Genomic DNA, 27,514 nt, shown 5'->3' with positions numbered 1-27,514 from the left:
TCTGGCGGATACGACGCTGGGGCTAGCGCTGTAGCTCGGCAAAATACCACAACCCCACAGCTATATATCCCCACCCAGTTCCCAGCCACTTGCTCTTCTTCCTTCCTGCAATCACACCATTATGTCCGCACTCGCGCCCCACCACGCTCGCCCTGCTTCGTTCGACAACGGCGCTCCTTCCCTCGTCCGGACAGACTCTACAGACTCTCCTCTCGACTCCCCTCCCGACTCTCCTCTTTCCGAAGGTATAGTGACGCCCCTCCATTCCGGGTCTTCTTCCCCAGTGATTCGCTCTTCCACTTATCAGTGCAACTGCTCCCGCGGTCCGGGGCACGATGACCCTGCGAGATTCCTCGACGAGTGCAACCCCTTCCTCGTAGCTGACAACGATGAGGATCACGGGGAAAAAGGGGCTGGAACCAAACATACTCCTTTATTCTCCCCACCGGCTTCAGTCCGATGCACTGTTACCGACGTACAAAAGGTTGCTTGCAGCCCAACGCCACCCAACACGCTTGCTGGCAGCCCTAGTCCATTCATTCACGCTACTATCACCAGCACCGAAACTACTCGACCCAATCGACCTTCAAGCGCGCCCCAGCCTTCTCAGCGATTGACGGACACCTTGTCCTCCTTACCTCTTCCTTTCTGCGCCACCAAGTCGTCCCATCGACCTCATCTTCACATTTCCGTCGACAGTGAAGAGGAGTCCAGCCGCTCCTCTGTTTTAACCACGCTAATTACTCTTAGTCGACCACCCTTGCCTTTTGGCGTATCTGCATACTACCTCGCGAAACCGGAGCTTGCTAAACGCCGTCGTTTTGGCGACTCGAAGCAGGATGTCGCTCTGTCTGCTGTACTTCTCAATCGCGAGTCCAAGGCATACACTGCTCCAGTCAAGTTCAAAATCGAAGCGCAGCTTGATGGGTCGTTGCTGGAAAGAGATTTGAAGGATGTCCCAAGCAAAAGAAGAAACGTCAGCTTGCCTGTTTACGAGTGCAAGCAAGGCGTACAGGATCAGGTAGGTAGTATTTCGGGCACTCTTTTTTTATATAATGGCTAATATTTTGATAGGAAACTCTTGACGAAAGTACGGCCATGGGAAGAAGCAAAGTTTTTGTAGGCAAGAAGCGAGTACAGTTTGCATCAGGCGGCGTTTGTGAGGTAAGCCATCTGGTCGAATTCATATTTATCATAGACTCACCTCGCCACCATACTGTGAACTCTCAGTCCAACGCTTCTCTAATCGCCAGCTGGCAGCAATCGGACCTGTCGACGTCCTCCTCTCAATGTACTCTGAACGACTATAACGATGACCCTCAATACGCTTTGGAACGTCAAACCGGCCATCAACCACCATTGCAAGAAGCAGAGGACGAGTCTGAAGATCACATGTCGATTGTTTCGGACATGTCTGTTACCGTCTTCCTCACCGTACTCCACCAGATTGAGGTTGATATGGTCAAGCAATTTGGTCAGAAGCTCATTCCTTCTTGGCTCGTAGGGTGGATGCGATGGGTCAAGACTGTCTCCGAGTCCCAATCCCAATCTCAAACACAAACACAAACACAAACACAGTCAGGATGCTGTGACAAAGTGAACCTTGAGGAAGACGATGAAGCTTTCGTGATGGAGTGTTTCTCAAGTTTTGAAGGTAGATGCCTTTCCCCTGGTCTCGAGCTTCAAGTGGCCTGAGCATCACCTATTCATTCTCTTTGCCCATTGTATAATATCGCCGGAAGATTCGCGTTAGGTTGTACCCTCTTTACCATTTTTTTCAGTTTCGTGGATAATTATCACCAGAGTTGTACCCCGTTACTTAGTTACCCGTTTGTATCATTCCGAGATGTATAAAAGTTGCATGGATTATACACTGCGAGCTATATTACTATGAAGATTGTCCAAAGCTAAAAGACTGTCAGATGGAGGGATTTCTTATCGTTCCCTTCTATCAATTATACATACATATAAAACTTGTCTTACAGCTACAATAAAGTCCATGTATTCTTGTTGCCTTTTTCTTTTTTCTTCTTGTGATCGCCTGAAAAATCCCAAAAACCTGCCTGTTAAAATAGATGCGAAACCCCAAAAGTTCGATTAAATGAAACCAGACTCAGTCGGGCATATCTCACAAATTCAGTGTTCGTTTACTTTCTTCCTTGTCAATTCTTCCCTCTTCCTTTTTTTTTATTTGCTCTCCTTTTGATTTTCCTCCTCGTCTCCCGGCTCTTCCACAAGCGTATTGTCCATCAACCCCCTGCCCGACGCCTTGCTGGGGCTGGCCATCCTATGACCATTCTCTCTTCCAGTCGTCGAGCTCGACGACCTCTTCCCATCTTTACCTCGCTGCGCCCCAGGCACGCTGAAGTAATCGCTCGTTCTGATATCATACATTGGCGAAGAATCAAGGTTCATCGTCGAGAATCGGTTGCTGGGCGGACTGGGGAAGGGTCCAGACATGCCCAAGGAGGGACTCTTATTATGCGAATGGGAATGTGATTTCGGATATGACGACGGGAGAGGGGAAGGATATGGACCTGTAGTTGCTGGCCCTGTGGCGGGGAAAGAATCAGAGGCGCTGGATGTAGGTGGGTCAACGAATGGCGAATAAGAGGTGCTCGCGCTCGCGCTCGCGCCTGCGCTCGTCCGACCAGGTGATCGCCCGCGAGTACCTGGCGTTGTGCTCTCAAGCCCAGGAGAAAGTGGGTCGACGTTATCCACAAGAGTAACACCTGCTCCTTCGTCTTCGCCACCAAGACTCTTGCTCGCTAGCGATCTCGCTATAGAGCTCCCTCGGGAAGAACGGCGACCGGTACCTTCCATGCCACCGCCTTCTTCCTCTTCTTCCAATGCTTCGGGGATGTATCCCAAACGAATCGAATCTGCACCCTCGGTACCGCTGACCCACGACTCCTGGTCATTATAGATATCGTATCCCTCAATCATACTCTTTTGTCGGAGGGTATCAACATGTTTCCTGCTTCGAAGAGTAGACGTGCTGTGATCTGAATTTCGTCCTTGAGGACTCGGTCGTCGTCTTCGTCCAGCAGTCTGGTACTCTACTACTCCTGATGCACCAAACTTGCGTCGGAGCCAGAACCACCACGCGCAAAACGCTGCAGCTGCAAGCACAAAAAAGCCAATCACGCTGATAACTGCAATAACAGCGGAGGAAATGGCTCGTTTGCTTGTATCGCCTTCTGAAGCGTTGCTACCGCCAGAGTTGGTTGAAGAGGAACCACCACTACTCGACTGGGCTTGGTCGGACGATACGGTGCCGAGGGATTCGTGTAGGACTCGGACAGAGTAAAAGTCTTGCGAGGCGACGGAAGCGTTGGTCAAAGGTACAAGTCCGACAGTGGGTTGCCAAGTTTTGTGCTTCTCTGTATCGGGATAGCGATAAACAGAGTAGACATTTTTCAGGAACGAGCTCCCTAGGATACTACAACGATATTAGCGAGTGATAGGTAACAAATGTCAAGGAAGAGTTTACAAATCGCCAGAGTCACCCAAGTTATCTGAATACTGGATCATCCCGATGCACGTCTTTTGACTCATGTCCGCCGGGTCCGCATATGTCATATCAAGTGGGTGGACTGGTATCTCCTGCCCGGCGATCGTAAACGTCAAAGCGAGCTGCTGAGTACAACGCATACGGTCTGATTTGCCGTTAGCTCAATCTCAGTCCTTACCCCAATCCCTATAGCTGAAGCAAACTTACAAAGTCCATCAGAGCTTGAGGTGATACCAAAAGCAGAGTATATCGAATCCGCATATGACCTGCTCGAAACTAAGATCTGTACACCACCTGAATCCAGCACAGCCAACGGATAGTTTCTTGATGGATAAACTTTGCTCGCACCCAGCGCTATACGTTTTGTCGTCGCTCCTGTCCCACTCTGCTCATTGCTAAAAGTCGTGACCGTCAAGGCCTGCATCTCCACTCTCCAATGCAAATAGCCTGTACTGCCCAAGTTGGGTTGAGCGATGATGGGCGTGTAAGTGAGGTTACATGGCGACGGGCAGTAAGTGGGATCGATAGCACCGATACCAAAGGTAGAGGATGTACGGACATCCTGTCGACGTTCGAGCGAGAGAGCAAACAGTCGTTTGCTTGGTGCTGAAGGCCCAGAACCGAACAGGTTATCGAGAAAAGTAGCACCATCGGGGTTGGAGCTGGTCGTACCTCCGATTTCGTCGAGGATTGTTGAACTGGCCGGCACTACGTCGAGTATTAGCTACAATGACAAAATCAAATGTGTTGAAAAGATATACAGGCCAGGCCAAGGACACCAGAGAAATTTCCTCCTTCCAAATCTTCATTTTCGACATCGGTTGCCCCGACTGCATTTTGGTCAGCTCGATCCCTACATTTTCCAGAATCACGACTCACCAAAAGCTTGGAAACCAATTCCGAAACCTGCTAAATTCACTTCTTCCCAAAATATTGTGCCTTCCACAGATCCAGATTGATACGTCAAATTGGCGTCGACTCCAGAATCCAGGGAGAGGGAATTGTCAAAGAGATACGGCGAATTCCGACAATCGCTCGATGAGCAGTCGGTGGTGGCAACCCACTAACTTGATGCGTCAGTATATGTCCTGGAAGATAACGACATAATTTACCATGTCCGATGATCCTAAATCCACTTGCAGATTGACATACTGGGTACTCCCGTCCTCCTCATATAAAGCTCCTTTCCGAAAAGCCCTCTTTCGTCTAGAATTATCGTCATCATGTCCAAAAGCCATTTCGACACTGTACACCGCCTGCGTATCACTAGTCCCCCCCATCGTCATATTCAACACCACCCCCGGGACATATGCAGAGGACGTGGATTTCGATGCAGTAGCGGTGTCAGTCTTTTTCGAGGCAGAATAAGACCATAATGAAGTGAAGCTTGGGGTATATGCTTGTTTTGTCGAGGTGGAATGGGTTGAGGACGTTTTTGATGACCATATCGATGTGCTCGTACGATTTGAAGTGTAGTACGGTTCGGAGGCGTTGAAAAGAGAAGTTGAGGCGTTGTATTCGGAATATGTAGAGGTTGAGGATGGGTTGTAGGAATATGATGAATTTGTAAAAGAGGCGGTGGTCGCAGGATAGTAATCAGAAGTGAATGTCGAAGCGACGCTTTCATTATACGTGGACGATGACGACCCATGCAAGTCTCCTTCATTCTCCTGCCGTCTTGTCACTTCCCAATTTTTCAGCTTGCTTCCATTTAATCTGCGCATTGCAGCTTGTGTGACTTGTGGTTTTCGAGCGTCAATCGGGTCTGCTGGAAATGTATCCAAAAATGGACATGAGGTTGAGCATTGGATTGACGGTCTGAGTGAAACCGTAGGTACCGGGATGGATTGGTAGACGTATGGCCTTGAGCTAGGTCCAGCAACGTGTTGGTCCTCATCTCGAAGGATACGCATGGCGCGAGGGTAAGGGAAATGTGTCTGTTTAGGCAGAGTCGTCAGTTCGCCAAGCTTTGACACGAAGACTGGTGGATGACGACGCGGGAGGCGAAAAGAACGTGCTATACACTGGGGATGATAGATCCTTGAACTGGCACTGTGTGGGGACGACCTCTGACAGTGAGGAAGGAGACAGAGCCATCCGTTATTCGACGATACCCGGCACAGCCTCGCCGGACAAAAGTAAACCAAGACTCACCTCGTTGTTCCCGCCCAATCACACAATGTGTATTTCGAGCTCCTCCCAGTGTGTGTATTCAGAACTGGAGATGTCGGGTACGCGAGCAGTAACGGCACATGAAATGCGATTAGAAAGTGAATGGGCGTCCAAGTGCGAGCGTCAGTTGATTAATGGCCTTTGTGACAAAAAGCGGTGAGGGCTGATCAATTTCTGATCGGAAGTACGTCGGATGACTGGTCGAAAAAGCCGATGACTGGCGACTCGGTCGGTGTGGCGGTGAGGATGCCGAGGGCTGAAGGAGACACGGATAATTGAGGCGAATGTGGGTTTGTGGATGGGCTGAAGAAGGATACGGATTATACGGACTGGACGAGTAAACGAATAATAAAATGAATAATAGGAGAGAGCGAACAGGGCGGAAGGCGGAGGGAGGGCGCACGAAAAGAATTCAACAGGCGCAAAACGACTGGGAAATCAGGGACACAGGAACAACTGGGGTAGGGCAGACCCCTCTCCGCGTCAGGCATATTTTATTTCTCCGACACCATTCTTTTTTGGGATCCGCAATTTTTCGTGGACATCTATGTATGTGATCCAGTCTTGAGTCTGCGCTTCGGGTGGAGTGCAGACCAGAATATGGCCATACAGGCCGCCGTCCTTCACGGGCCCCGCAGACGGACTCGCAGGACTGGAAGACAAGAGACGAAAAGAAGCGGCCATTCGTTGTTTGTGGCCGAACTCTTCGGTCATGTGCCTTGGCAGGATAATAAACAAACAGCCCCGGAAACATTAATAATAAATTAATGATGATTTTCACTCATCGCACTTTCATTCGCCGCTTTCTCTACTCAGTCTCTCCTGCTCAGTGCTCGGCCGGCCCTGAAATATATACTTTTCTTCTCCTCCACTCGTCGGTGTACCCTCTTCATCCCCCGTCGTTGGTCGCTTCCGCTACTACCGAACATTCCGTGTTTTATGCGTTGTTTTCGCGTTTCATTGATGTAAAACCTCTCATTCACCTTCATCATCACCCATCCATCCCTTTCGGCTTCCTTCACATGTTATTTCTTGCTCTTTGCTTCCATCTTCCGTCCTGTCCTGTACCTTGCACTGCACATTATCATCATCACCAAACATCAATCGTACGCCGTCCATAAGCGGCGAACCCGAACGATAAGTAGCGAGAGTCTCATTACCTTGGAGCAACATCAGGTCAGACATGCAGGATATATATTGTACAATGCACATCACCTCACACATGTCACAGAGCTCTTCATCATTGTGCCATCAGGTGTACTTATCAAGTATAGATTATAGAAGCGTACTGCACGGTGCGCTGTCGCGCCTATCCTTAAACTTTAATGTGTTAATCTTCTATACCGCCAGCAGCATTGCTTCAGAGAGTATTGTAGATAACATAGTTTAGCTGCCCTTTCTCGAAAAAGCGAAATGTTCCCTTGTATCATGGAGGTATGTCCCCATCCTTACACTCAGCGTCACCATTTTGATGTCTAGGCAGATCTTCCTGTGGTTCCGTCTACAAACGAAAACCATAAGAGCTTTTTCAGATTGAATCCGGTTGCATGACAGAAACGGCCGCTTCTTCACTTTTCAACCCACCATATATGACCAAACTTTCTTTGTGTTTCGCAGAATGTAGTAAAAAATGCATGGGATCTATGCAGCCTGAAAAAAAGGAAAGTCATGGCAGCTTACACGGAAACAGCAGTGACGTGAGTTAGTTACTGGAATGAAGAGCTTGGAAGAAGGCTGGCGCTGTTGATTACTGTTTCCGTAATTCTTTTATCATCTCCTCTACCACATTTCTACATGTTAATGGAGATGTATACCCCGTAACTTGTAAATAAAGGCTCATCCTACTGCGTATTTAGGCCTTGATAAGACCATAGGCCATAATGGATACTGCTTCGGCTCCGATGGAGGAGGAGGTCCAGGTTTCTTCCGTCTTCCTCCACAGATAGCACCAAAAAGCTCCCCTTGGCCTCCGGCCTTTTCCCATCGCCAATAGGCCCAGCAAAACCATATGGCAGACTATAATTAATGTCAGTTTGGACATGAAAAAAGTACCAGGGAGATGAAGACTGACCAATGCCCCTAAGCCGCCTAATATGCCGCCAATAATGGCAGCTGTAGAGTCACCCCCTGAGCCCTGGTTGCTGTTCATGTTTCCATCTCCAAAATCTGCAGTTGCCGTACTTCCTTTTGCCAAGCTCGTCGTCGTGCTTCCTGAGATAGTAGTGTTCCCACTTCTGTTGCTAGTACCAGGTTGAACGGCCACAAAGTAGTCCAAGGCGAGTAGCATCCCATCATTTTCGTTCGTAATTTTGACTGTATGTTCATTCGAGGCATCGAGATAAGTGGTGAAGAATAGCAGAGTGTGGTATGTTTCAAATGTTGTCGAGGCGTTGTAGATGCCAATAGTGATCGAGTCGATTGAAATTGAAAAGCAACCAAATTCGGGCCCTGTCATGCCGAAGATGTAGATAGCAGAGCCTGTAGTTCATGTCAACGTGTTACCTTCCGACGTGTCTGTCTACTGGGAAACGAGTGAAGGAAATCACGAATAGTCAAGAACGAAAGAACTACGAAAGAAAGATTACTCCAGCCCTTCGGCCTGACGAGTAGTACGACGAGTCCGAAGATAGCGGATGCCACCGCTGCTAAGCGCCGAGCGGGAGGAGGGACTGACCTTGAAAGGTGAAGCTCGCAGATGCATCTGCGCTCGACGTGTAGCTCACCGTATCTTGGTAGAAGGATCCTCCTTTTATGACAGGGACAGTTGATTGTGATGAGGATGTAGATGCAAATCCGCTGTAAGTGACTTCAGATGAAGCATCGTCAAGGGTTGAATTGTATGGGCTCCTGACAATGTGACAGAAATCAATTCTTCATCAGTCTACTTTCCGTTGGCTTTTCTTAAATCCCTCACACCTACCCATATGAAACGACCTGCGTATTCAACTTGACTCCAGTCAATTCAAATCCCGAGGATGACCCATCTCCAGCACACTCCAACCTCGCCGAATGACTTCCAAAACTTGAAGTAAGCGCTGCGACGCCGGAGCTGGTCGAGCAACTTTGGAGTGATCCGTCAAGACCCGCTTGGACAGAGTAGGATGCCGAGGATGACCAGTAAAATGCAATGTCGCCAACTTTGCAACCCGTCAACCATGACTATTGAATGTTATTACTAGGCAACTCACAGTACAGCGAATCTATCTGGACGGCAAACGTTGAAGATCCTTCACATTCGCTTGAGCCATCCTCATTCTGGAACCATGCTGAACCTGAGGCACCATTGCGTGAAGGTGTATAGGCTAATAGCGGTGAGCTCGGTCCTATATACACATCGACACTTGTATCGCTTGAGCTACTCATCCTCCTTCACTATATTGAGTTGGCCATTCGCAAACGTTCTATGTCCCTCGCGACTTGGTGGAAATGTGAGATCCGGCGACCTAGTAGCACGGATACACTAGCAGGCCTCCAACTGCCACGTATCGTTTCATACACTTTACAACGCTATTAAAACCTTGGAAACTGGTCTTTTGGTGATACATCGCAAAGGATGGACATCAGTCACAAAGGACAATGGTTACGCGACACTTGTTGTGGACCCCCACACCTCCGAGTCGCATAATTGCAAAGGAAGGAGGGTTATATTGATTGTTTGGGTCTTCAATCGCAAACTTTCCCGTCACGATTAAGATATAAATACCTCGTCGTGGCCCGACACCAATCTTCAAACAGCATCGACAAACTACTTGCGAACAGCTTAAAGACCTACTAGCAGCTGAGCTGTACATTGCTTGACGCACATAACAAATACATATAACAAGCAAGTCCCTCCATAACCGTCCACGCTGTACATATGAGATGCTAACTGCCAGCAGAATGATCGTCTACTCCGCGGCTGGCCCTCTGGTTTCCTCCATGCCCTTCTACACCGGCATTTATGGCGGTCTTTATAATGGCTGGGGTCGATATGGCGTTGGACCGAACTATGGAACAGGTTGGACAGGATCCTGGTACGGACCTTACAGCTACATGTCTGGTACCTACTGGTGATCGAGAGATAATATGACATCTCCAAAATACACCATGTTTCAGCAGAGGAGAAAGAGAAAATAAGTGAAAGAAGAAGTGTTTGTTGTTATTCTACTGTACCTTTTTATGAAGCCGTGTGCAAGTAGTTGCGCTTCTGTATCATGACTCGATGTATACCGTGCCGTCGTGCATGACGAAACCGTTCGGACAGGCAATATATCCGGAAATTATAGATGGACACTTAAAGACGGTCGGCTGCACAGCAGGGGTGATTGAAAGGATGGAATCAAAGGTTGATTTCTTGATCAGCCCGGGCTAATCGTAAGTTCATTGACCGGCGATATTATATGATGCTATTCGTCAGGAGCTGAAGGCTATAAAAGCTCGTCAGTCAAGTAAATTCCATAGGTCTTCCGTGTTGTGTACAATGGACGGAAACCGCCTCACACTTACCTCATATCGCCATTACGACGGGGAGGATTACGCAAGATATCCCGCCCCCGCCTTTTGCCATCACCAACGCTATTATTCGTCTCATCCAGAAGCCTTCACACGTCGAGCACACTCTTTGCCATCTCGGGAGCGAACCCAAGTATTCCACGACAATCCTGAAAGAGGCTTCCCCGCAGCTAATAACTACACTCATCCTGCGTACACCAATCTACATCCTGAGAGGGCACAGATGTTTTATGACAATCCTGAGGGTAGTTTCCTCTTCGCTGGCGCCGTTTCCCACCCAACAATGCACGCCCACTCTTTACCTCTTTTAGGTCCCGCCCGCCTCAGACCCCACCCTCTTGCTCCAGCTAAACCTCTTCAAGACTTGGGGTTTGGGCCTAGCCCGCTTTTCGGATGGGGGTCAGTCATGCCCCAAGGTCATTCTTATGGTCAGCCAAAGTATCTCAGATACCAGAAACCCGATCACAGGCGATTTTGCTACAGCGTCGGTAAGGCTGAGGTACCTTATGCGTCGCTTCCGGGAGGACCCCTATGGGGTTATGCAGCTCATATGGCTGAACAGTTGGTCAGAAGGTAGATTTCAATAAGCGGATGACATTGTTGCAGTATTGTTGCGGTGGTACATAGTAGTTGTAGTAGTAGCGCGGTAGGTGAGACAGATGGCATCGTACAGCTTGATAGGCTTGTTGTAATTTCATACATGGTTGTATATCCGATGAAAATGTATATTCTTCTCATGCTACCATGTTTCTAAACCAGTCAGCCCTTGGTTCTGTGACAAACACGAAAACCGAAAGGTTTTACAGAAATAGAATGATTATCCTTTGGAGTGCGATGGCATGAATATCCTTTGTAAACTCATGCTGCCTCCTTTGAACCTGCGCTGTCTAGGTGCGACCATTGATATGTATAGCTGCAGCCGTACGCCAGTGAATATAGAGATGCGGATGTAAGAGACGAGCAATTCAACACGAACATCAAATCGGTCCATCGCCATGGCAGCACAACTTCCGGAACAAATAATGCCGGGCGGATTCCCGAGGTAAGATTGCTCAAAGCTCATCGCTTTTTCTGTTTCGCACGCATTTCTCCTGATGTTAACCTCAATACAGCAGCTTCCCTCAAGACACTCCAGAATATCCCGACCAATACGTTTACAAGGACCAGCAACCACCATCAGAAGATTATAATCCTTATACCTCAGACATCTCACCAGCACCTGGGAATACCAATAATGGTGCACAAGGTCAGCAAGAGGGTCAACGGTCACACGACTACTTTCAACATAACCAACCAAACTCGCCAGCCATTCATCAGCAGCCCTTAGCTCCGGACCCTCAATCGCAAGTGCTTCCCCCTCAAGTACGGCACCAACATCCTTCTTCTCAAGCTCCACAGCAACATCAATGGCCCCCTCCTAATCCGCATTACTACCATCACACAGCGGATCAGGTCTACTCTCCGAGACAAGACTCAGCGGCCCGTTTCCCCACAAGGAACTCTGAGGAATACGATGGGGATCGCTCCTACCGTTCTCAGCGGCGTGCCAAGAAATATGGGGGGGTTAAAGAGCCAGAGAAGCGAGCCTCACTCTATACAGCTTCGATGATGAGCTAATTAGTGTCTGTACAGGCCTCAACAAATTCAAATCATAACTCAGGGAAAAGATACCGGATCTAGCTCAACAGACATAGCGAACCAGATGCAAATGATGATGATGAATCAGATGATGATGCAGCAAATGCATTCGCAACAAATGCAAGCAGCACAGATGGCAGCGATGACACAACAGACATTCCAAAGTTTACAAAACAGCGGCAACAACAATAATCAAAACAGCAACCAAAACAACGATTGGGCGCCCAAAAAGAGGAGGCGAAAGTCTAAACCAGCGGTGAATATTCAAAGTGGGTCGCAATGGAACTACTTTCATTCAGGTTTCTAATACCAGTAACAGCCATTCAACACATGTCTGCGCGTAAAAGATCTTCCAAGACCAAGGTCATTCAAGCTGCTTCGCCTCAAGCTCCCGAAATTGTCGTCCTTCGGCCACCCCGTGAGCTACAATTCTACCGATACAGGGCTTCTGAAAGTTTATCCATTTTGCTCCAGCTGCTGCTCCGCCAGCGCCACCAGTTATAGCCCCTCCCTCAACTGCCGAATATGTCGATAATATGGCCATCGACAATTGGCAAGAAGCTACTATCATTTTATGCTTTGCAGCTATCGGATTAATTTATTTGATTTGTTCGCGAGCTAACGATAAAGGCGACGGGAAAGAAAAGAAACCAGACTTGGCAAAAAAGCACCTGTCCTGATTCTTGTTTTTTTTTGCAGGGTTCGAAATATTTTTATTGTACTTATCATCTATCTTCTAGACTTTGGGTGTGAACCCACTATGCCAACCATTTTTGCTGGCCAAACGGAGTAGAATAGCTGCCGAGAGATCGACGTAACATTCTTTCATCTGTGAAGCACTTTGCTGTCTTCCGCGACCTCCTTTCAGCCTTCCCTTCACATTAACAAAAAGGATAGGGCTGTCAATCGCAGCAAATCTGGAGTCGCGGTGTTAGGCAAAGTTTTAAAAGGTTCAGGTTGGTATTCACAAATTTATTGCGGTTGGCGATATATCCGGAAAATGGAGCCGTACCCCTCCTATGAAGAGGGGTTACCTTCAGAATACCTCTCACCCGAATATATTGATCCCCTATATATTCCGACACCAGAATACCTCCCATCCGACGAGTACCCACCACCAGCAAGGTACGATATTCCGATGGATTATGGACACCCCGAAGGTTACCAGCCACCATTTCAGCCAGTGTATCAGTTTGTTCCTCAAGGATACAAAGACAGCGATGCGCTCGATGACATCATTATAGACGATCACTGGATAGATCCTGACATTGACGATGAGGATGATGTGTGGTCCGAAGAGTCTTGGATCCCATATTCATCACATGCAGTGCCCAACCTCAGAGACTCCGCAGTCTCCCCAGGAAGTCAAAGTGGCAATCAGCAAGTAGTCATTGCTCCCCTAACCAATTGGTACCCAACGCCGTCTGACCTTAGACAACATTACTGTGACCTGCATCAATCAGAGTGTCTGCATCAACAAATGCCTGTAGAAACAAACTCGACTGAGAGGAGTAATACTACTCTTGAAGATGATCTGACCCAGGGCACTGACCTGAAGCACATCGACTGGTCAGGAGTCGGACTCGCTTTCACTTTACTCCTTATTATTCTTTTCGCGATACACGCGAGCTGGTCAGGCGACGATGAGGAGGAGGGGGAGAACAAGGGAAAAGACAGCCCAGGGAGTAGATCACACAGTAAAGACAAGAACGAATCGAGTAAAAAAAAAGGAGAAACGAAGAAGGAACAAAAGGAATCAAGAAGCGACAAAGACAACGAGAAAAAAGAAGCAGGAAGAAAAAACGGTGATGAGAAAGATAATGATAAAGACAAGAAGAAATCAAGTTCAAGGATCTCTTCAAAGAATGACGCTGCCGAGGGTAATGATGACAAGGGATCTTTGAAAGGTAAAGGAGAAGGGGAGAAGAAAAAAGATGGGAGCAGCAGCAAGTCTAAAAAACCCAACGATGACAAGAAGTCTTCCGAGAAAAGCGACAAAGTTGATGGCGTCAAGAAATCAGATCCGAAAAAAGATGACAAAGCCGAAGGATTGGAGAAGAAAGACGTTAAGAAGAAGTCTTCGTCCTCAGACGACAAGAAGGAAGACAAGAGGGGCAATGGTGGGGAAAAGAAGGAGGAAAGGAATAAGGAACATGAGAACAAAGCAAGCAGGGGCGAGAAAAAAGAAGATAAGAATTCCAATAGCAGGGAAAAGAAAGACGACAAGAAAGCTGCTGGCGATAAAAAGGAGGATAAAAAGGCAACAGGGGAAAAGAAAGATGAGAAGAAAGCAGCAGGCGCAAGTAGAAATAAGGACGATAAGAAATCCGCTACAGGCGAGAAGAGAGATGAGAAAAGGGCTGTTGGAGCAGAAAAGAAAGATGATAAGAAAGTTGCCGCAGCAGACAAGGACGATAAGAAAGCAGCCGGAGGAAACAGGAAAGACGACAAGGAAGCAACTGGAGCAGAGAAGAAAGCAGCTGGAGCAGAGAAGAAAAATGATAAAAAAGCCGGAGACACGAAGGCAGAGAGAAAAGTGGAGAAAAAGGAAGTGGAGGGAGAGAGGAAGAAGGACGATAAGAAAGTAGGAGAGAAAAAACATGACGAAAAAGTGGCCGAAGGTGACAAGAAGAACGACAAAAGCCAAAGCGGACGAAAGAAGCACGATGAGAAAGTAGGAGAGAAAAAACATGACGAAAAAGTGGCCGGAGGTGACAAGAAGGACGACGAAAGCCAAAGCGGACGAAAGAAGCCTTCTTCTGGAGATAAGGAAGGTGGGGACAAAAGGCGTGACCATAAGAAGACAGATAAAAAAAATAATGAGAAAGACGACAAAAAAGCTGGAGAGAAAAAGTCTGGAAGCAAGGAGGGCGATAAGAAGCCGGGAGACAAAAAAGGTGATAAAAAGGCGGAAAATAGGAATGAGGAAGCTGGTAAAAAGCCTGCAAACGAGAAAGAAGCGGTCAATAAGCCAGGTGAAAAGAAAGAGATGGATAAAAACCCTAAAGATAACAAGGAAATGGACGAGAAACTGGCAGGAGACAAGAAAAATGATGGGAAAAGTGAGAAAAAAGGAAAAGGGTCTGTATTAGAGGAAAGGGGGGGAGAAGGAAAAGGCGACAAGAAGGAATCGAAGAAGTCCGGAAATGACAAACGGAAGCATGAAAAGAAGTATGAAGAGGACAAGGAAAGAGAGGGGACGAAAGAAGAAGGCAAGAAGGATAAAAGCGAACAGAAGGATGATCCAAAGAAAGATGGAAAGGGATCATTAACTTCTGGGTCCAGCAAAACGAAAAACGAGAAAGACGATGAAAGATCGTGGTTCAGTTCTCATATACTAATCGGTCTCTTGCTTCTTCTTCCCTTGCTTGCCATGACGGGCCGATCTCGAATGCCTATCATCTATGACCCGGCTGCGAATCGCCCGTCCATTCTGACCGGTAGTGGGCTTGGAGATATACTTGCGTCACCCGTTATGGCAGCTTCGAAGGGTCTAAAAAGGGCAACAACCAGTCCAAGGGCAAGCTCGTCTGGCGCTCGATGGGTAGTCAATGAACAACCTGAACCAAAAGCACACATTCACATTAACAATGTCAATTCTCAGGGAAACGGTAATCCCATCAACATAAGGGAACCATCGAGTGAACCGGCGGTTGAGATTACTGTCGAGGAATCATCGCTTGCTGCCGAGCAATTACTCAATCGACCGCATTCTCCTCCTGTGCTGGAGGAGGAGAGAATTTGGGAGCCAATCAACTTTCGTTTCACAGGTCCTGCAAATCCCGATCGTCTTTGGAACATGATTTTTGCATGTTTCATAGTTGCGTTGCCGTTGATCGTAGACCAGGTAATGGATTACCCCGAACGCAGGTACTCACAGCCAGATTATCTTCCACCAGCCTCCCAACTCATCCTTCTAAGTGCCTCATTCCTCATCTGTGCAGTTATCGGCGACTGGCATTTTGGCTGGTCAAGCACCATCGCCCCGTTTGCAGAAGTCTCCATATCAGGAGCACAGCGCGGTTTGACTCCGTTAATTGTCGGTGTAGTTGAGACAGGCGAGTCTCTAATTTGGAGTCTTGAAGATGTAATGTTCGGAGATGGGAGAGTCTTGCTGGGAATGGGCCTCGCCGCTCTTGGTGTGGTTTTGTTTAGCCAGAGACAGCCTAGTCTGGACGTGCCAAAGACTGACTACGCGTCTAGTACTGTTCAAGCAATGTATTTCTTGGGTGCCTTGTTGATCGGAATGTTTGTATGGAATGCCTAGTCGTATCCGAAGTGGTGAGTACTTTGTACGAGGTCATATATGTTTATCACGCACTAATCACCCATCTTATTCTCTTGCAATATAAGATGCTGTAAAGCCTATCAGAATCTTGCTAGAAGTGCTACTGATGAGTGCGGGACGTCCACTGACATGAATGTTATGACTCGTTCCCAACAAGGTCCGGTCTTGAAGACGAGATGGAAAGCCGTAGTTTATTAAGCAATGAAGTATGTGTATGATATGCTCCTTGACACTTGTCCGTCGATGGATGGTATAGGGCGAAAGTATTTATGCTTGGGAAGATCAGGCAAGCTTATATACTAGTGAGTTATGTTTATGTAGAAGGGTTGTGCAAGGTAAGACGAGAGCGAGCAATGGGAGCTCGAGGACCTTTCCCAAAGTAACTTATGAAATACTGATCTTCAAGGGAAAGGAAATCAAGATCGCGGAGGACCGACCTGCAAGTATTGTGGAAACTGTAAAAAGATGACGACTATGATGGAGGGAGTGGAAAAGCAGGATGACCGCTTGAAAATTGTCAGCTGGCTCAAGTCAGTCCTTTGCCAATTTTGCAGATAGGGAATGTAGTATGTTTTGTTAATCGTGCCGGTAGCAACTCGTGCCATGAGTTTCTGTGGCTGCAAAGTAATGCTGGAAACCTTAGGAAAGCACATGTATAATCCAATAATAAAGATATGTTTGACCTCTTCAGCGCATAATAGATGTACCAGTTGCATATACATCAGATGTACCATGAGCTTTCTGATTATTACAAGACCCGATAATCGTTTCACCGCTAAAGTATACACCAAGATACTCAAAACCCTATCTCAATAACCCTCCAGACAAATAATTAGATAACCTATAAATCCTTTAAACCCTTTCCTTTTCCTTTTCGTCAAAGTGCTCCAGGTGCTCAGCTCCATGCTTCTCCTCCTCGTCGAGTGTTCGGCCTTCGAGCTCGACTGCTCGTCTCGCAATCTCGGCCTCTCGTTCCTCCTTGGTGACGGAACCAAAGATGACATCCATAGACTCCAAAGAGACACCTGATGTCTCGGGAAGGAACATGGCGAGACAGAACGAAATTATATTGATAGCAGCGAAAAAGAAGAACTAATCGCACTGTCAGCTCTTGAGATAAATCATAAAACAGTAATTGCTACTTACGATCCCACCCTTAGGCATGTGAATGACCATGAGAGGGGTAGCCTTGGTAACAGCAAAGTTCCAGAGCCATTGGGTGGCGGCGGCAGTCATGAGACCATAATGACGTGTGCGGTTGTTGAAGACTATTCAAGCTCAAGTCAGACGCCTGTTTATACTGTAAATGCTACAATCACTCACTCTCAGAACAGATAACCCATGGAAGAGGACCAACAGAGAAGCACTGTGATGTAGGTTAGTAGCGTTTGACAAATTGACAGCTTATTGCTCACGTAAGGGATGACGAAAAGGTAAATCATGACAGCTGGATTATGTCAGTATTTTTTTATTAAAATTATTAGAATCTTATGAAACTCACCCATAGCGATGGAAGCAGCGGAAGTAGTAGTGGCGTTTTTGTCAGGAAGGTGGGTGTTGAAGATGGCACCGATGATCCAAAGGAACAAGGACATAAGGCTGACACCCAAGAGCAAAGGCTTCTTCCTGCCGAATCTCTCAATACCGAAGGCGATGAAAGTACCGGTGGCAATAATCTTGACGATACCGTAGATACCACTGGCGAGCAATCCAGACTTGCTACCTCTGATACCTATTATAGAGTTAGTCAGCGTGATTCGCCTGCTTACATGGAAGTGTTAAGACATACCGATAGACTGGAAAATAATGGGAGCATAGTAAGAAATAGAGTTCTGACCACTCCATTGCTGAAGGGTGAAGACAACGAAAGCGATGATGAATCGGATGGGGTTACCCTTGGCAAAAACTTCCCTCCAAGAGGCGCCCTTGGTAGCCTCCTCCTCCTCCCTGATAGCAGCGGCGATTTCAGCATATTCAAGCTGAACAGACTGGTCGGTGACGGGAAGCTTCCTAATCCAAGCGAGGTTGGCAAGTGCTCTTTCGTCCTTGTGCTTGGTTGCGAGCCATCGAGGGGATTCTTTGAGGAGAGGCAAGAGCATGACCATGATACCAACAGGGACGAGCTGGAAGCCGATGGGGATTCGCCACACAATGTTCCCTCGGTTTTGGTCCATGAAGCTGTGGAACATCAGCAAAATCAACAAGCGTTTCCATCTAAAACAAGACACGTACGTTACACCATAATTAATCCAGTAGGAGAAGGCAACGCCGATGACGACAATAACCTGGAACATACCAGTGATTCGGCCACGAATTTCCTTAGGCGCAATCTCACCTGTGCTATCGTTAGCTTCTGCGACCACAGGCAATGCTAAAATCACTTACTGGCATAGGTAGGGCAAACAGCTGACATGAGACCTACTCCGAAACCTGAAGTGAATCGTCCTCCGTATACCCATGACAGCTGAGAGCTGGCCGCAGTTTGGAAGCAGGCACCGATGATGAAGATCCAGCATCCAACTGATAATACATTAGCTCCAAACCAACTGTACCCTGGAGATTCATAAATTAAATTAACTTACCCATAAGAGAGTACTTTCGACCCAACCAGTCGTTGACCCAAGCGGCAATAATGGCACCGAAGAAGGCTCCGCCTTGTAGGATAGCAACAATGTTACCCTGCAAATCCGCAATTTCGTCACTGGTTCCAGTGATGTTAAAAGATGTGGCAAAAGAAGAAAGAGCGATGACGCCTCCACCAAGACCAGTGTCGTAACCGAAAAGGAAGATACCTAGGAAGCCTACACTAGCCAGCAGATACGCTCGAGAGTGGGCATGCCATGGTCGTCGCTCCGAATCAGATGTGGGAACCATGGAGGCCTCCATTGCTTCCTGGCGAAGGCGCTTAGATCTGTGATAATGTGGCTGTCAAAACTTGGCCAATGTGGAGTAACTCCGGTTACTCACCCAAAACCGACCATCTTGAAGAAGAGTGATCTATTATTGAGTCCGCGTTAAAATTGAAGTTGGTCAAGTAAGACTCAGGTGGGTAATACTTCGTATCAAGAGGCGAAAGCGTTTGAGTATGAACTCCACTGATTGGCTTGATCTGCTTTTGCTTCTCTTAACCTCTCATGTATATATAGCATTCCCAGGACCATAGCGTCAGTTAGCCGCCCATAATAATAAGGAGTCGTCCGTCACACATGACATTCAACGGGCCGTCGGTGACTGTCGGTCCGAAAAATTGGAGCGTCTCCTGATAAAAAAACTCAAATCAAAGTATTTGATTGCCACCTTGATAAATCAAACAAGGCGGGGAAAGGATTAAGCAGCGGTCGACGAAGAGAAGGCCGAAACATCGAAGCCAAAAAGGTTTAGAAATTCAATTCGCCGCCGCAAAACATGCAAGGGCCCCAGCCCCACCCTGAAGGTTCCCCAGGGGGTATTTGGGAGACCCCAATTGATTGCAGATGTCATGTGCCTTGTTCGCTATGTGCCAAACCATCTTCCGGGCAAAATGGAAGGTGATATGATTGCCAAAAAGGGCACAAACAGAAATTAGGAACGCTCGTTTCTGCCTGCGGTCCGCTGCCGTATGCATACGCTGTCAACTCTGATCGTTGATCTCTCTCATCTTCTTCCCCTTTGTGCCTTGGATAATTGTATCATCACTCCCGGCCCGAGATCATGACAGATGGCGGGCGGACGCTCTTGGAAGAGAAAGGAGGAAGAAGACACTGGCCCCGTCCCTACTATTGTTCATTGCTGACGCTGCGCAATTCGTTCCTTGCTTTTGTTGTGTTGTGTCTGGAATTTCCAACTGATTTTCCGGGCTGAGCCTGTGGAACCGGAATATGCGCAGATACCCGCCCATGTGGCATGTGGTTTGCTTAAATTAGAGTACTTGGCAGGAGGGGACCACCAGGAACGCCTGGGACCCGTGCCGCGTTTGCGAAAGCTGCCGGCGGTCCGCTCCTGCGAGATAATATAGAAGTTCAATACAGAAACTTGGCCTCGTGACCTGCCTCTTGATCGAGTATTTATTATCTGTATCGTAAAGAGGATTTTGGGGCATGATATCCCTTTTTACAAACTTATGCTGGGTACCTTACAACCTATTGGGCCACACCCCCTTTTATTGGTCCAATTCTAGAAATCGCGTATCGACATAAATCAAACAAGTACAACATTTCGTACCGGGATAAGCGGCCGTATGAATAGTGTAATAACTGCCTCTGCCATCAAGAAATAAAATAGGAGCCGGACCGGAAACCGGAAAAGAGATAAGCAATTAGAAGTGAATAGTAGGCAATGAACAGTGATCAGTAAGCAGTGGGCAGTGAGCAGCTAGGAATGCGCAGTGAGCAACTAGCAATGAGCAGATGATGGCCTATGGTCTCGGCAGCACGTCTCCGGTGGTCTTTTGTTTGTTGACATGGTTGGCAGTTTTTACATCTTTGAAATGACAAATGGAAATGGGAAATAAAAAATGGCAAATGGAAACGATGAAAAGTTAGTTCAACGAAGAAACATGAGAAGATTGTACGTGTAACTCATGGGAATCCTTCTCTCGAATCACGAAATAACGCTCATACGTACTTCTGTACAATGGGTGAACTGTTATCCCGGGTGCGACAACTGGTTCATGAGATAACACTTCTGACCTAATCGGCCACCTTGGCGTGTTAATGAGTTGGAAGATGAAGGGGGGGGTTACTACGCGGTGAAAAAGCTTATGAATTGGGAAGGCCACTCTGAATCTTTCCCCCTAACCCTTTAGCCCTCTTTTCGCGGTTACGAATCAGGCGAGATAAATCATAAGGCAAAGGGCACTCCTGCAAATGTCGTAGCAGTCCCCAAATCGGTTCCATATATCCTCAAACTCTCTTCAGTAGGCATTAATATTTTCAGGGCCCATCGTAAGCAACCAATCAGCCCATGCCCTTGCTTACGCTCCACAGATGGCAATAGCTGACCATGTCGATACAGGCCCCATTGGTCAGGATCAGCAGACCGTTGGAAGTCACGTCGAGCTTGGCTGAATATTTGCCGCGACTGAGCATCGAATGCTCGGATTGTAGCCAAGTCGTCGACGGAGATATCGCTTTCGGCTAAGGGAAATAATGGTTGAGGAGTGTATGGAGGCGGGAGAGGGCCATTACGTTGGATCTGTGTGCATTGGGGAGGAGGTATGTCCACGGAGAATTGAGGAGTCATGCTGAATAATTCAAATACTTTCTATTTGTGGGTTATTGGTGAAGAGCGTGGAATTTGACGGTTGGGAGTATTTTGTGTTGGCTACAGAATTTCAATACTGAAGAGCCAGAAGCCTTTTTGCTCATTTAGTACGTGAAACACATCAGAGGGTCAACAAAAGTGGTCATGTCAGTTGTCAGAAACAAGTGTCGGAGAAGGGAAAGAAATCAGCGAAAAGTCTCGTAGGCGGACCTTCAAATAGGAAATGTCGATCCTTTGCCTACGTAGTGAGACAAAGGTGAGGTAGGTCAGTATATATTATTATGATTCTACTCAAACACTGAAGAAGGGGCTACACAATGTTTCGCCCCGCTTGCATATTTCATCTGCCCACCCCCCTCATCACAACCACGTACCATATCGTTGGCGGAAACCTGATCGCCATACACGTCTCCCGGTTACGACTAAAACAGGAGTAATCATCATCTCCGTGTCAGCAATCAGTGTTGTTCTCGCCTCTCAACAGAATTTTCACCTTACATTGTCAATCCTGTCGCACACAAACGCCGAAGAAGAAAATCAGAAGGACAGTCTTCTAACCAAAGGAGTGACACCCATATCCGTAATTGTCATCAATCTGTCTTATCTATGAATCCTTTCATTGGGCGGCGGAGGGAGATACCGGAGTCGCGTGTCGGGTCGCTGGTGTGCAGCGCAGACGTCGGAGGAATGCATAATGCGTGGACATCCATTCTGTTTGTAGAAAAGATGGACTAAATACGGATGCCACACTCGGTGCGGCTTGAATCGCCGCGGATGTGTTGACAGGCGCGTAGCTGATTGTTGGTAGGAGTGCGATGTCAGTGGCACAGCGGCTGGCAGTGACGATTTCAGCCTGTCTCTAATTCGATCTACTTGATCAACAGCCATCAGCTTCCTTGCCTAATAGACACATCATCTTTCTCCCGCCACCCAATCCAGATGGTCATAGCCCCTCTCCACATCCCACAGGCGCATAACAACCCATCTGTCTGGATCTAGCTCCAAGCTCAGCGCACCGCCCTAGCATCCTCTAAGTAAATACCTTGGGTCGGCCTCGCCACGCTTCAAGCTCTTTCCGCATTCTACATCCTGCTATCCTCCTACAGTCTTCTTCCCGGCAGAGGAACTCTCCGGATATTCCATCCTAGACAGTCAATTTCTGGTTCATTCGCGTCACAGCAACATCATCATATTATTTAGACGTCAACATTATCCCGTGATAATGACTTCCTTCAATCCTGCTCCTGCGCAGATACAAGCTGCTCAAGACCATACCTATGGAAGCATGCCCACACCTACTTATATGGGAATGGTTGATACTGGCGCACAGTGGGACTATGTGGGACGCAGAGGAAGCAGTAGAAGGTGAGCAGCAATTTGTCGCGGATTGCGAAGGGCAATGCTGCGTCTTACATCATACATCTTGGACTCTGGAAACCATGCTGATGTTATACCCATATTGCAGTCGAGAACCATCCGCTTCTCCTCAGCGAGCAGCAACGGAATCTGGCATTCCTCGAACTTCGACCCATGCAGCGAGCGCTTCCGCGAGTTCATCCTACGCTCCCGTCGCTGGCGCATCTGGTCAAGCGTCTTCCGCTCCTCACGAACCCACGATAAGAGAAGAAGCCACAGCAGTTGTTGACAGAAGTATGCGGGCTCATCAGCAAACCACCGGACCAAGCAATGGAAACGGGAACTCCCAACCAAAGAAGTCCAAGGTCAGGATGGTGGGAGATTGGCAGCTGAACAAGACCCTGGGGGCGGGAAGTATGGGTAAAGTGAAGCTGGCGACCAACATTGTGACAAAAGAGAAGGTCGGCATGAAAGTGTTAATCCGGATACCTCATGGCTAATCATTGTTATAGTGTGCTGTGAAAATTATTCCTCGGTATACCGACGCGAACAGGAAGGAAGAAACAACAAGAACACCGGAAGAAGTTGAGAAACAGCGGTTGAAGGACGAATCTAAGGAGATTCGAACAATTCGGGAAGCACACATCTCCCTTCTCCTCCATCATCCATATATCTGCGGCATGCGGGAATTTATCTCTCACCAGAACCATCATTACATGGTATTTGAGTTCATCGACGGCGGTCAGATGCTTGATTATATTATTTCTCATGGTCGACTTCGAGAGCGCGCGGCGAGGAAATTCGCTAGGCAAATTGGATCAGCACTAAACTACTGTCATCAAAACTCTATCGTCCATCGAGACCTAAAGATCGAAAATATTTTGATATCAAAGAATGGAAACATCAAGCTCATCGACTTCGGCCTTTCCAACTTGTACTCTCCGTCACGTCATCTCTCAACATTCTGCGGTTCATTATATTTTGCCGCGCCAGAGTTATTGAACGCCAGACCCTACACAGGTCCGGAAGTTGACGTTTGGTCATTCGGTATCGTCATCTACGTCCTGGTGTGCGGAAAGGTACCGTTCGATGATCAGTCAATGCCAGCTTTGCACGCAAAGATTAAACGTGGTGTTGTAGAGTATCCGAGTTGGTTGAGTGCTGAGGTTAAATCTCTGCTGAGTCGTATGTTAGTCACTAATCCAGCGGAAAGGGCGACTTTGGCAGAAGTGCTCAGCCATCCGTTCATGACAAAGGGTTATGACGGTCCCCCCGACTCTTTTCTCATCCGACGCGAGCTGCTTCGCGCCGAAGAGATTGATATGAACGTCGTTGAAGCGATGGAAGGCTTTACTTTTGGTGATGCCAATACCATCTACCGTAACCTTCATAGCATTCTCACCTCTGAAGACTATCTTCACTGTGTTGCTACTTTTGAAGCCCATCGGGAGAAGTTACGCACTTCTAGTCCTGGTGTCTCAACGAACGATCCTAGTGACTCACCGAAGAAGAAGAGGTTCAGCGGCTTTGACCTAAAGAAACGGTTATTCAAAGAGGACAAGAAGGTCGAAGAGGCACCATTCAAGGAGAAAGTTAGAGATCCGACCAAGGGTTATGATCCGCTCATTTCAATCTATTTTTTGGCGAGGGAAAAGATAGAAAGAGAGAGAGTGTTTGGTCCTGGTTTCTTTGCTTCATCGCAATTGTCGTTGGATACATTTAATACCAGTCAAGGTTACGGTATGGCAGTTCCCAATCTTCCACCACCCGCGTCAACACACGTCATGGGTCACGATTCTTCACGAGGTCCCGACTTTGCCTCTGAGCCACGACCACGGTCTGACGATGTCCCCAACCCTGTCTTGGCCCACCCTTCAGCAGACCGAGAACAATCCAAACTCGCCGACATTCCTTCTGCCGTCCACCGCCGGCAACCTTCCCTCAGCCAGCCACCGTTACCCAGCAGTATGCCAGCTGCAGTAGAAAGGTCTGCCGACGAGGGTTTGACGAAAAAGTTCAGTATGCTTGGGCGCGGGCCTCGACCGCCCTCTGCCGGTCCATCAGGGCCGTCTCGCTCAGCCTCTACTAAACGTGAGAGCATGACTGCTTCACCTTCCATGCCTATACAAGAGCACCGACGTGCGACCACTGTCGTCCACAGCGACAAATCCAAACAAGAAAGGCGGGTATCAGTCGGCAGCTTTACCAACTCTGTCAGCAAAGCAAGCGGCTTGGCGAGGCGTGCATCCCAGCGCGATCGACCCCCTGCGACACCTCCCGATTCTCGATGGTTGAACGCACCAGCAGAAGCAGAGGAATATCACCAGGTTGAGACTTCGGTTCGGCCGTCGTCTACTCCCCGCGAACCCGAGCCGGATACTGCCAACGAACCTCGAAGCTACGATGATGTCAAACCAAGTTACCTCAAGGGTATCTTCTCTGTCTCCACCACTTCTACCAAACCAGCCAACGTGCTTATCCGAGATATCGCCATGGTGTTGGACAGGATAGGCATCAAGCACCGCCCGATCAAGGGCGGTTTTGAGTGTGTCCATATGCCAAGTATAGACCTTGCGAGTGTGGTGAATGGTGACGAGGCGAGTACTAGTTTGTCGAACGTCCCCTCTCACGCTTCTGGTGCAAGGCGGAAACAGAGCTTGAGACGAAAGGGCAGTAAGGTCAATATGAATGGCATAAGTAGCAATGGTGCTGGAAGTAGGGCAACGAGTCCGGGACCGCATAGAGTCCTGACTGGCAATTCAAGCGGTACGGTCAGCGGTGGCGATGTTGCTCATTTGTCGGTGCCATCAGGCAAGAACCGACATCATGTCGGAACTGTGGAGGAAGACGAGGTGGATGCGTGGGCTTTGGCGCAAAGTGGGGGAGCTGGAAGCAGTTTAATTGTCCGATTCGAGATCTTTGTGGTCAAAGTGAGTCTAGATCGATGTTGTTCGGAGATGGTTAGGATTGAGTGCTGACAAAGAATGAAAATTTAGGTCCCTGTTCTTCCACTTCACGGAATACAGTTCAGAAGAGTGGGAGGTGATGGATGGCAGTATCAAATGTTGGCCAAGGCGATCCTTCGCGAAATGAGATTATAGTCGGGCCGAGACCGCATTATGGTAAGGCTTCTAGATTCTAGACTTCAAAAGCCAAAAGTCTAGGTGGAGGGTAGGGAAGATGGAAAAAAGGGGGAGAGAGCGATCAAAGGTGGATTATGGCTGTTTATGCTTAGGATGGTTATACTCTTTACAATTTTTTTGCTGTCCGCTGTGGACTGTGGATCTCTAGACTTTGGAAAGCGAGAAAAGGGGAATGCGGAAAAACATATTTTAGGATGATTGCAAATCGCGTCCCAGATCCTTGGTGAAGCCTTGAGCGGTGGAACGGCGGAGTTAATCAGCAGAGAACAGTAAAGTTATCAGATATCAAGATATACCCGACAAGGAAAGAGAGGGCAGATGATAAACGGACAAGGAAAAAGGATAAAAATGGATCTGTATATGATACGTAGATGTATGTTCTTCATGATAGTCTGATTATGCCTTTTGAATAGATGTTAATGAGTGATGTGCGTCCTTTTTTTTTTTCCTCGCAATCATCATTAAGTCAGACGAAATGAAAGTATGTAGATTACTGTTCGGAAGTGAGCATACACCGATTTCATGTGTATCAGGAGCTGTGCGCTAGACTATACGCCATGGTACCGCATAGCGCATAGTGTATATTTTACACTGAAGAAAGCCGCAGTAGGGCAGCAAGAAGCAGTGCTTCAAGAGATGATGGTGGAGGGTGGAGGTTGAAGATTGGAGAACGGTGGATGGCGGAGGCTGTTCGTCTGGCAAATGGCCAGTGCTAAACTGCGCCCTGCACTGGCTGCGGGCTGCTGCACCTTTATTATTATCTCCAGCGATATGTACAGTACAGTATCCCGTATATTAGATCCTGGAAGATGCTATTATACCAGAAGCCTGGAACAAACGGAACGACAGGCGGTAAACGAAGTGCAGAGAAAGTCGCGCCAGCGAGTAGTGTCGTGACGACGTGAAGGAGGGTGGTTACGTTTATCGGTTGTAGCTTGCTTTAATTTTCACGTTCCTTTTTTGGTTTTTTCCTCCCTTCTTTCCCTGTTCTCTGTGCCCTGCGTACTCTGCTGTTTTTGCCACTTTGCGCACTCTGCTCAAGTCGAAAACCCGCTTTAAAATCTTTTGCTTCCATCACCAACGTCGCACCGGAAGATCTCGCTCATCGCCGCAGAGGTTCTAGAGCCTCCACCAACGCGTCCACGTCGCGTATATGCGCGTCGAGAACCAATTGAAAAAAAGGCCTGGGAAGGTTTCTCCGAACCCTTTAAACGACCTGGAATGTCAGTTTAGCGGGGTCGTGCATGGCGCCGAGGGTGTGCTTCATTTCACCACTTCTTTCCATGGAATCAGAATTCAACAGACGTTACATGTCTTCTGCGCTCCCCAAAGGAGTAGTGAAGACGGAGATGTATGGCAGCATGTCGGGTTTTATAGAGTCACACACTAGCCCGATTTTTTTTTAAATTTCCCATCGTTTTTAGCCCGAAGTAGTGCCGCAACAATTGACCGTGCCTGATTAGGACTGATTGTCCTGAAAATGCGATGTCAACGTCAAAAAGTTGCGATCGCTACGTTTTGGAGGCGAAATGTGAGGTCGTCCAGCTCGACAGGCGGAAAGTACAACACCCTCGAATGAATATTCAGCCGCCTTCCGATCAGAGCGAATGCATACGATCCAAATATAAGAACAAAACACTGTCGTCGTCGCAACCCGTCCCGCATCTTCGT

The 27,514-nt window shown here is 47.8% G+C and overlaps 6 protein-coding genes across 6 annotated transcripts; 3 read left to right on the top strand and 3 right to left on the bottom strand.

The window, feature by feature from the left end:
* Positions 1-121: 121 nt before the first annotated feature.
* CNBK0840 (hypothetical protein) lies at positions 122-1,695 on the top strand (the record flags this gene model as incomplete). Its single annotated transcript, XM_767617.1, has 3 exons — positions 122-1,021; positions 1,075-1,164; positions 1,231-1,695. The coding sequence occupies 3 exons, from the start codon at positions 122-124 to the stop codon at positions 1,693-1,695; spliced, it is 1,455 nt and encodes a 484-aa protein (XP_772710.1).
* Positions 1,696-2,187: 492 nt separating this feature from the next.
* On the bottom strand, positions 2,188-4,752 carry CNBK0830 (hypothetical protein; the record flags this gene model as incomplete). Its single annotated transcript, XM_767616.1, has 6 exons — positions 2,188-3,442; positions 3,494-3,659; positions 3,722-4,222; positions 4,276-4,344; positions 4,394-4,577; positions 4,627-4,752. 6 exons carry the CDS (start codon positions 4,750-4,752, stop codon positions 2,188-2,190), a joined length of 2,301 nt encoding a protein of 766 aa, XP_772709.1.
* A 2,770-nt stretch (positions 4,753-7,522) lies between these two features.
* On the bottom strand, positions 7,523-8,970 carry CNBK0820 (hypothetical protein; the record flags this gene model as incomplete). The annotated part of the gene is made up of 5 exons (XM_767615.1): positions 7,523-7,702; positions 7,758-8,164; positions 8,361-8,533; positions 8,607-8,823; positions 8,904-8,970. The coding sequence occupies 5 exons, from the start codon at positions 8,968-8,970 to the stop codon at positions 7,523-7,525; spliced, it is 1,044 nt and encodes a 347-aa protein (XP_772708.1).
* A 3,983-nt stretch (positions 8,971-12,953) lies between these two features.
* CNBK0810 (hypothetical protein) lies at positions 12,954-16,082 on the top strand (the record flags this gene model as incomplete). The annotated part of the gene is made up of 1 exon (XM_767614.1): positions 12,954-16,082. One exon carries the CDS (start codon positions 12,954-12,956, stop codon positions 16,080-16,082), a length of 3,129 nt encoding a protein of 1,042 aa, XP_772707.1.
* Positions 16,083-16,955: 873 nt separating this feature from the next.
* Positions 16,956-19,084, bottom strand: CNBK0800 (hypothetical protein; the record flags this gene model as incomplete). The annotated part of the gene is made up of 10 exons (XM_767613.1): positions 16,956-17,195; positions 17,250-17,371; positions 17,427-17,469; positions 17,519-17,550; positions 17,605-17,835; positions 17,893-18,281; positions 18,336-18,438; positions 18,489-18,623; positions 18,686-19,014; positions 19,071-19,084. 10 exons carry the CDS (start codon positions 19,082-19,084, stop codon positions 16,956-16,958), a joined length of 1,638 nt encoding a protein of 545 aa, XP_772706.1.
* A 3,482-nt stretch (positions 19,085-22,566) lies between these two features.
* On the top strand, positions 22,567-25,801 carry CNBK0790 (hypothetical protein; the record flags this gene model as incomplete). Its single annotated transcript, XM_767612.1, has 4 exons — positions 22,567-22,709; positions 22,810-23,161; positions 23,213-25,630; positions 25,697-25,801. The coding sequence occupies 4 exons, from the start codon at positions 22,567-22,569 to the stop codon at positions 25,799-25,801; spliced, it is 3,018 nt and encodes a 1,005-aa protein (XP_772705.1).
* Between the last annotated feature and the right edge of the window lie 1,713 nt (positions 25,802-27,514).

Source organism: Cryptococcus neoformans, chromosome 11 (genome assembly GCF_000149385.1).
Source record: "Cryptococcus neoformans var. neoformans B-3501A chromosome 11, whole genome shotgun sequence".
Lineage (NCBI taxonomy): Eukaryota > Fungi > Basidiomycota > Tremellomycetes > Tremellales > Cryptococcaceae > Cryptococcus > Cryptococcus deneoformans.
The sequence above is the reverse complement of the archived record's forward strand: the minus strand, read 5'-3'. Positions and strand labels throughout refer to the sequence as shown.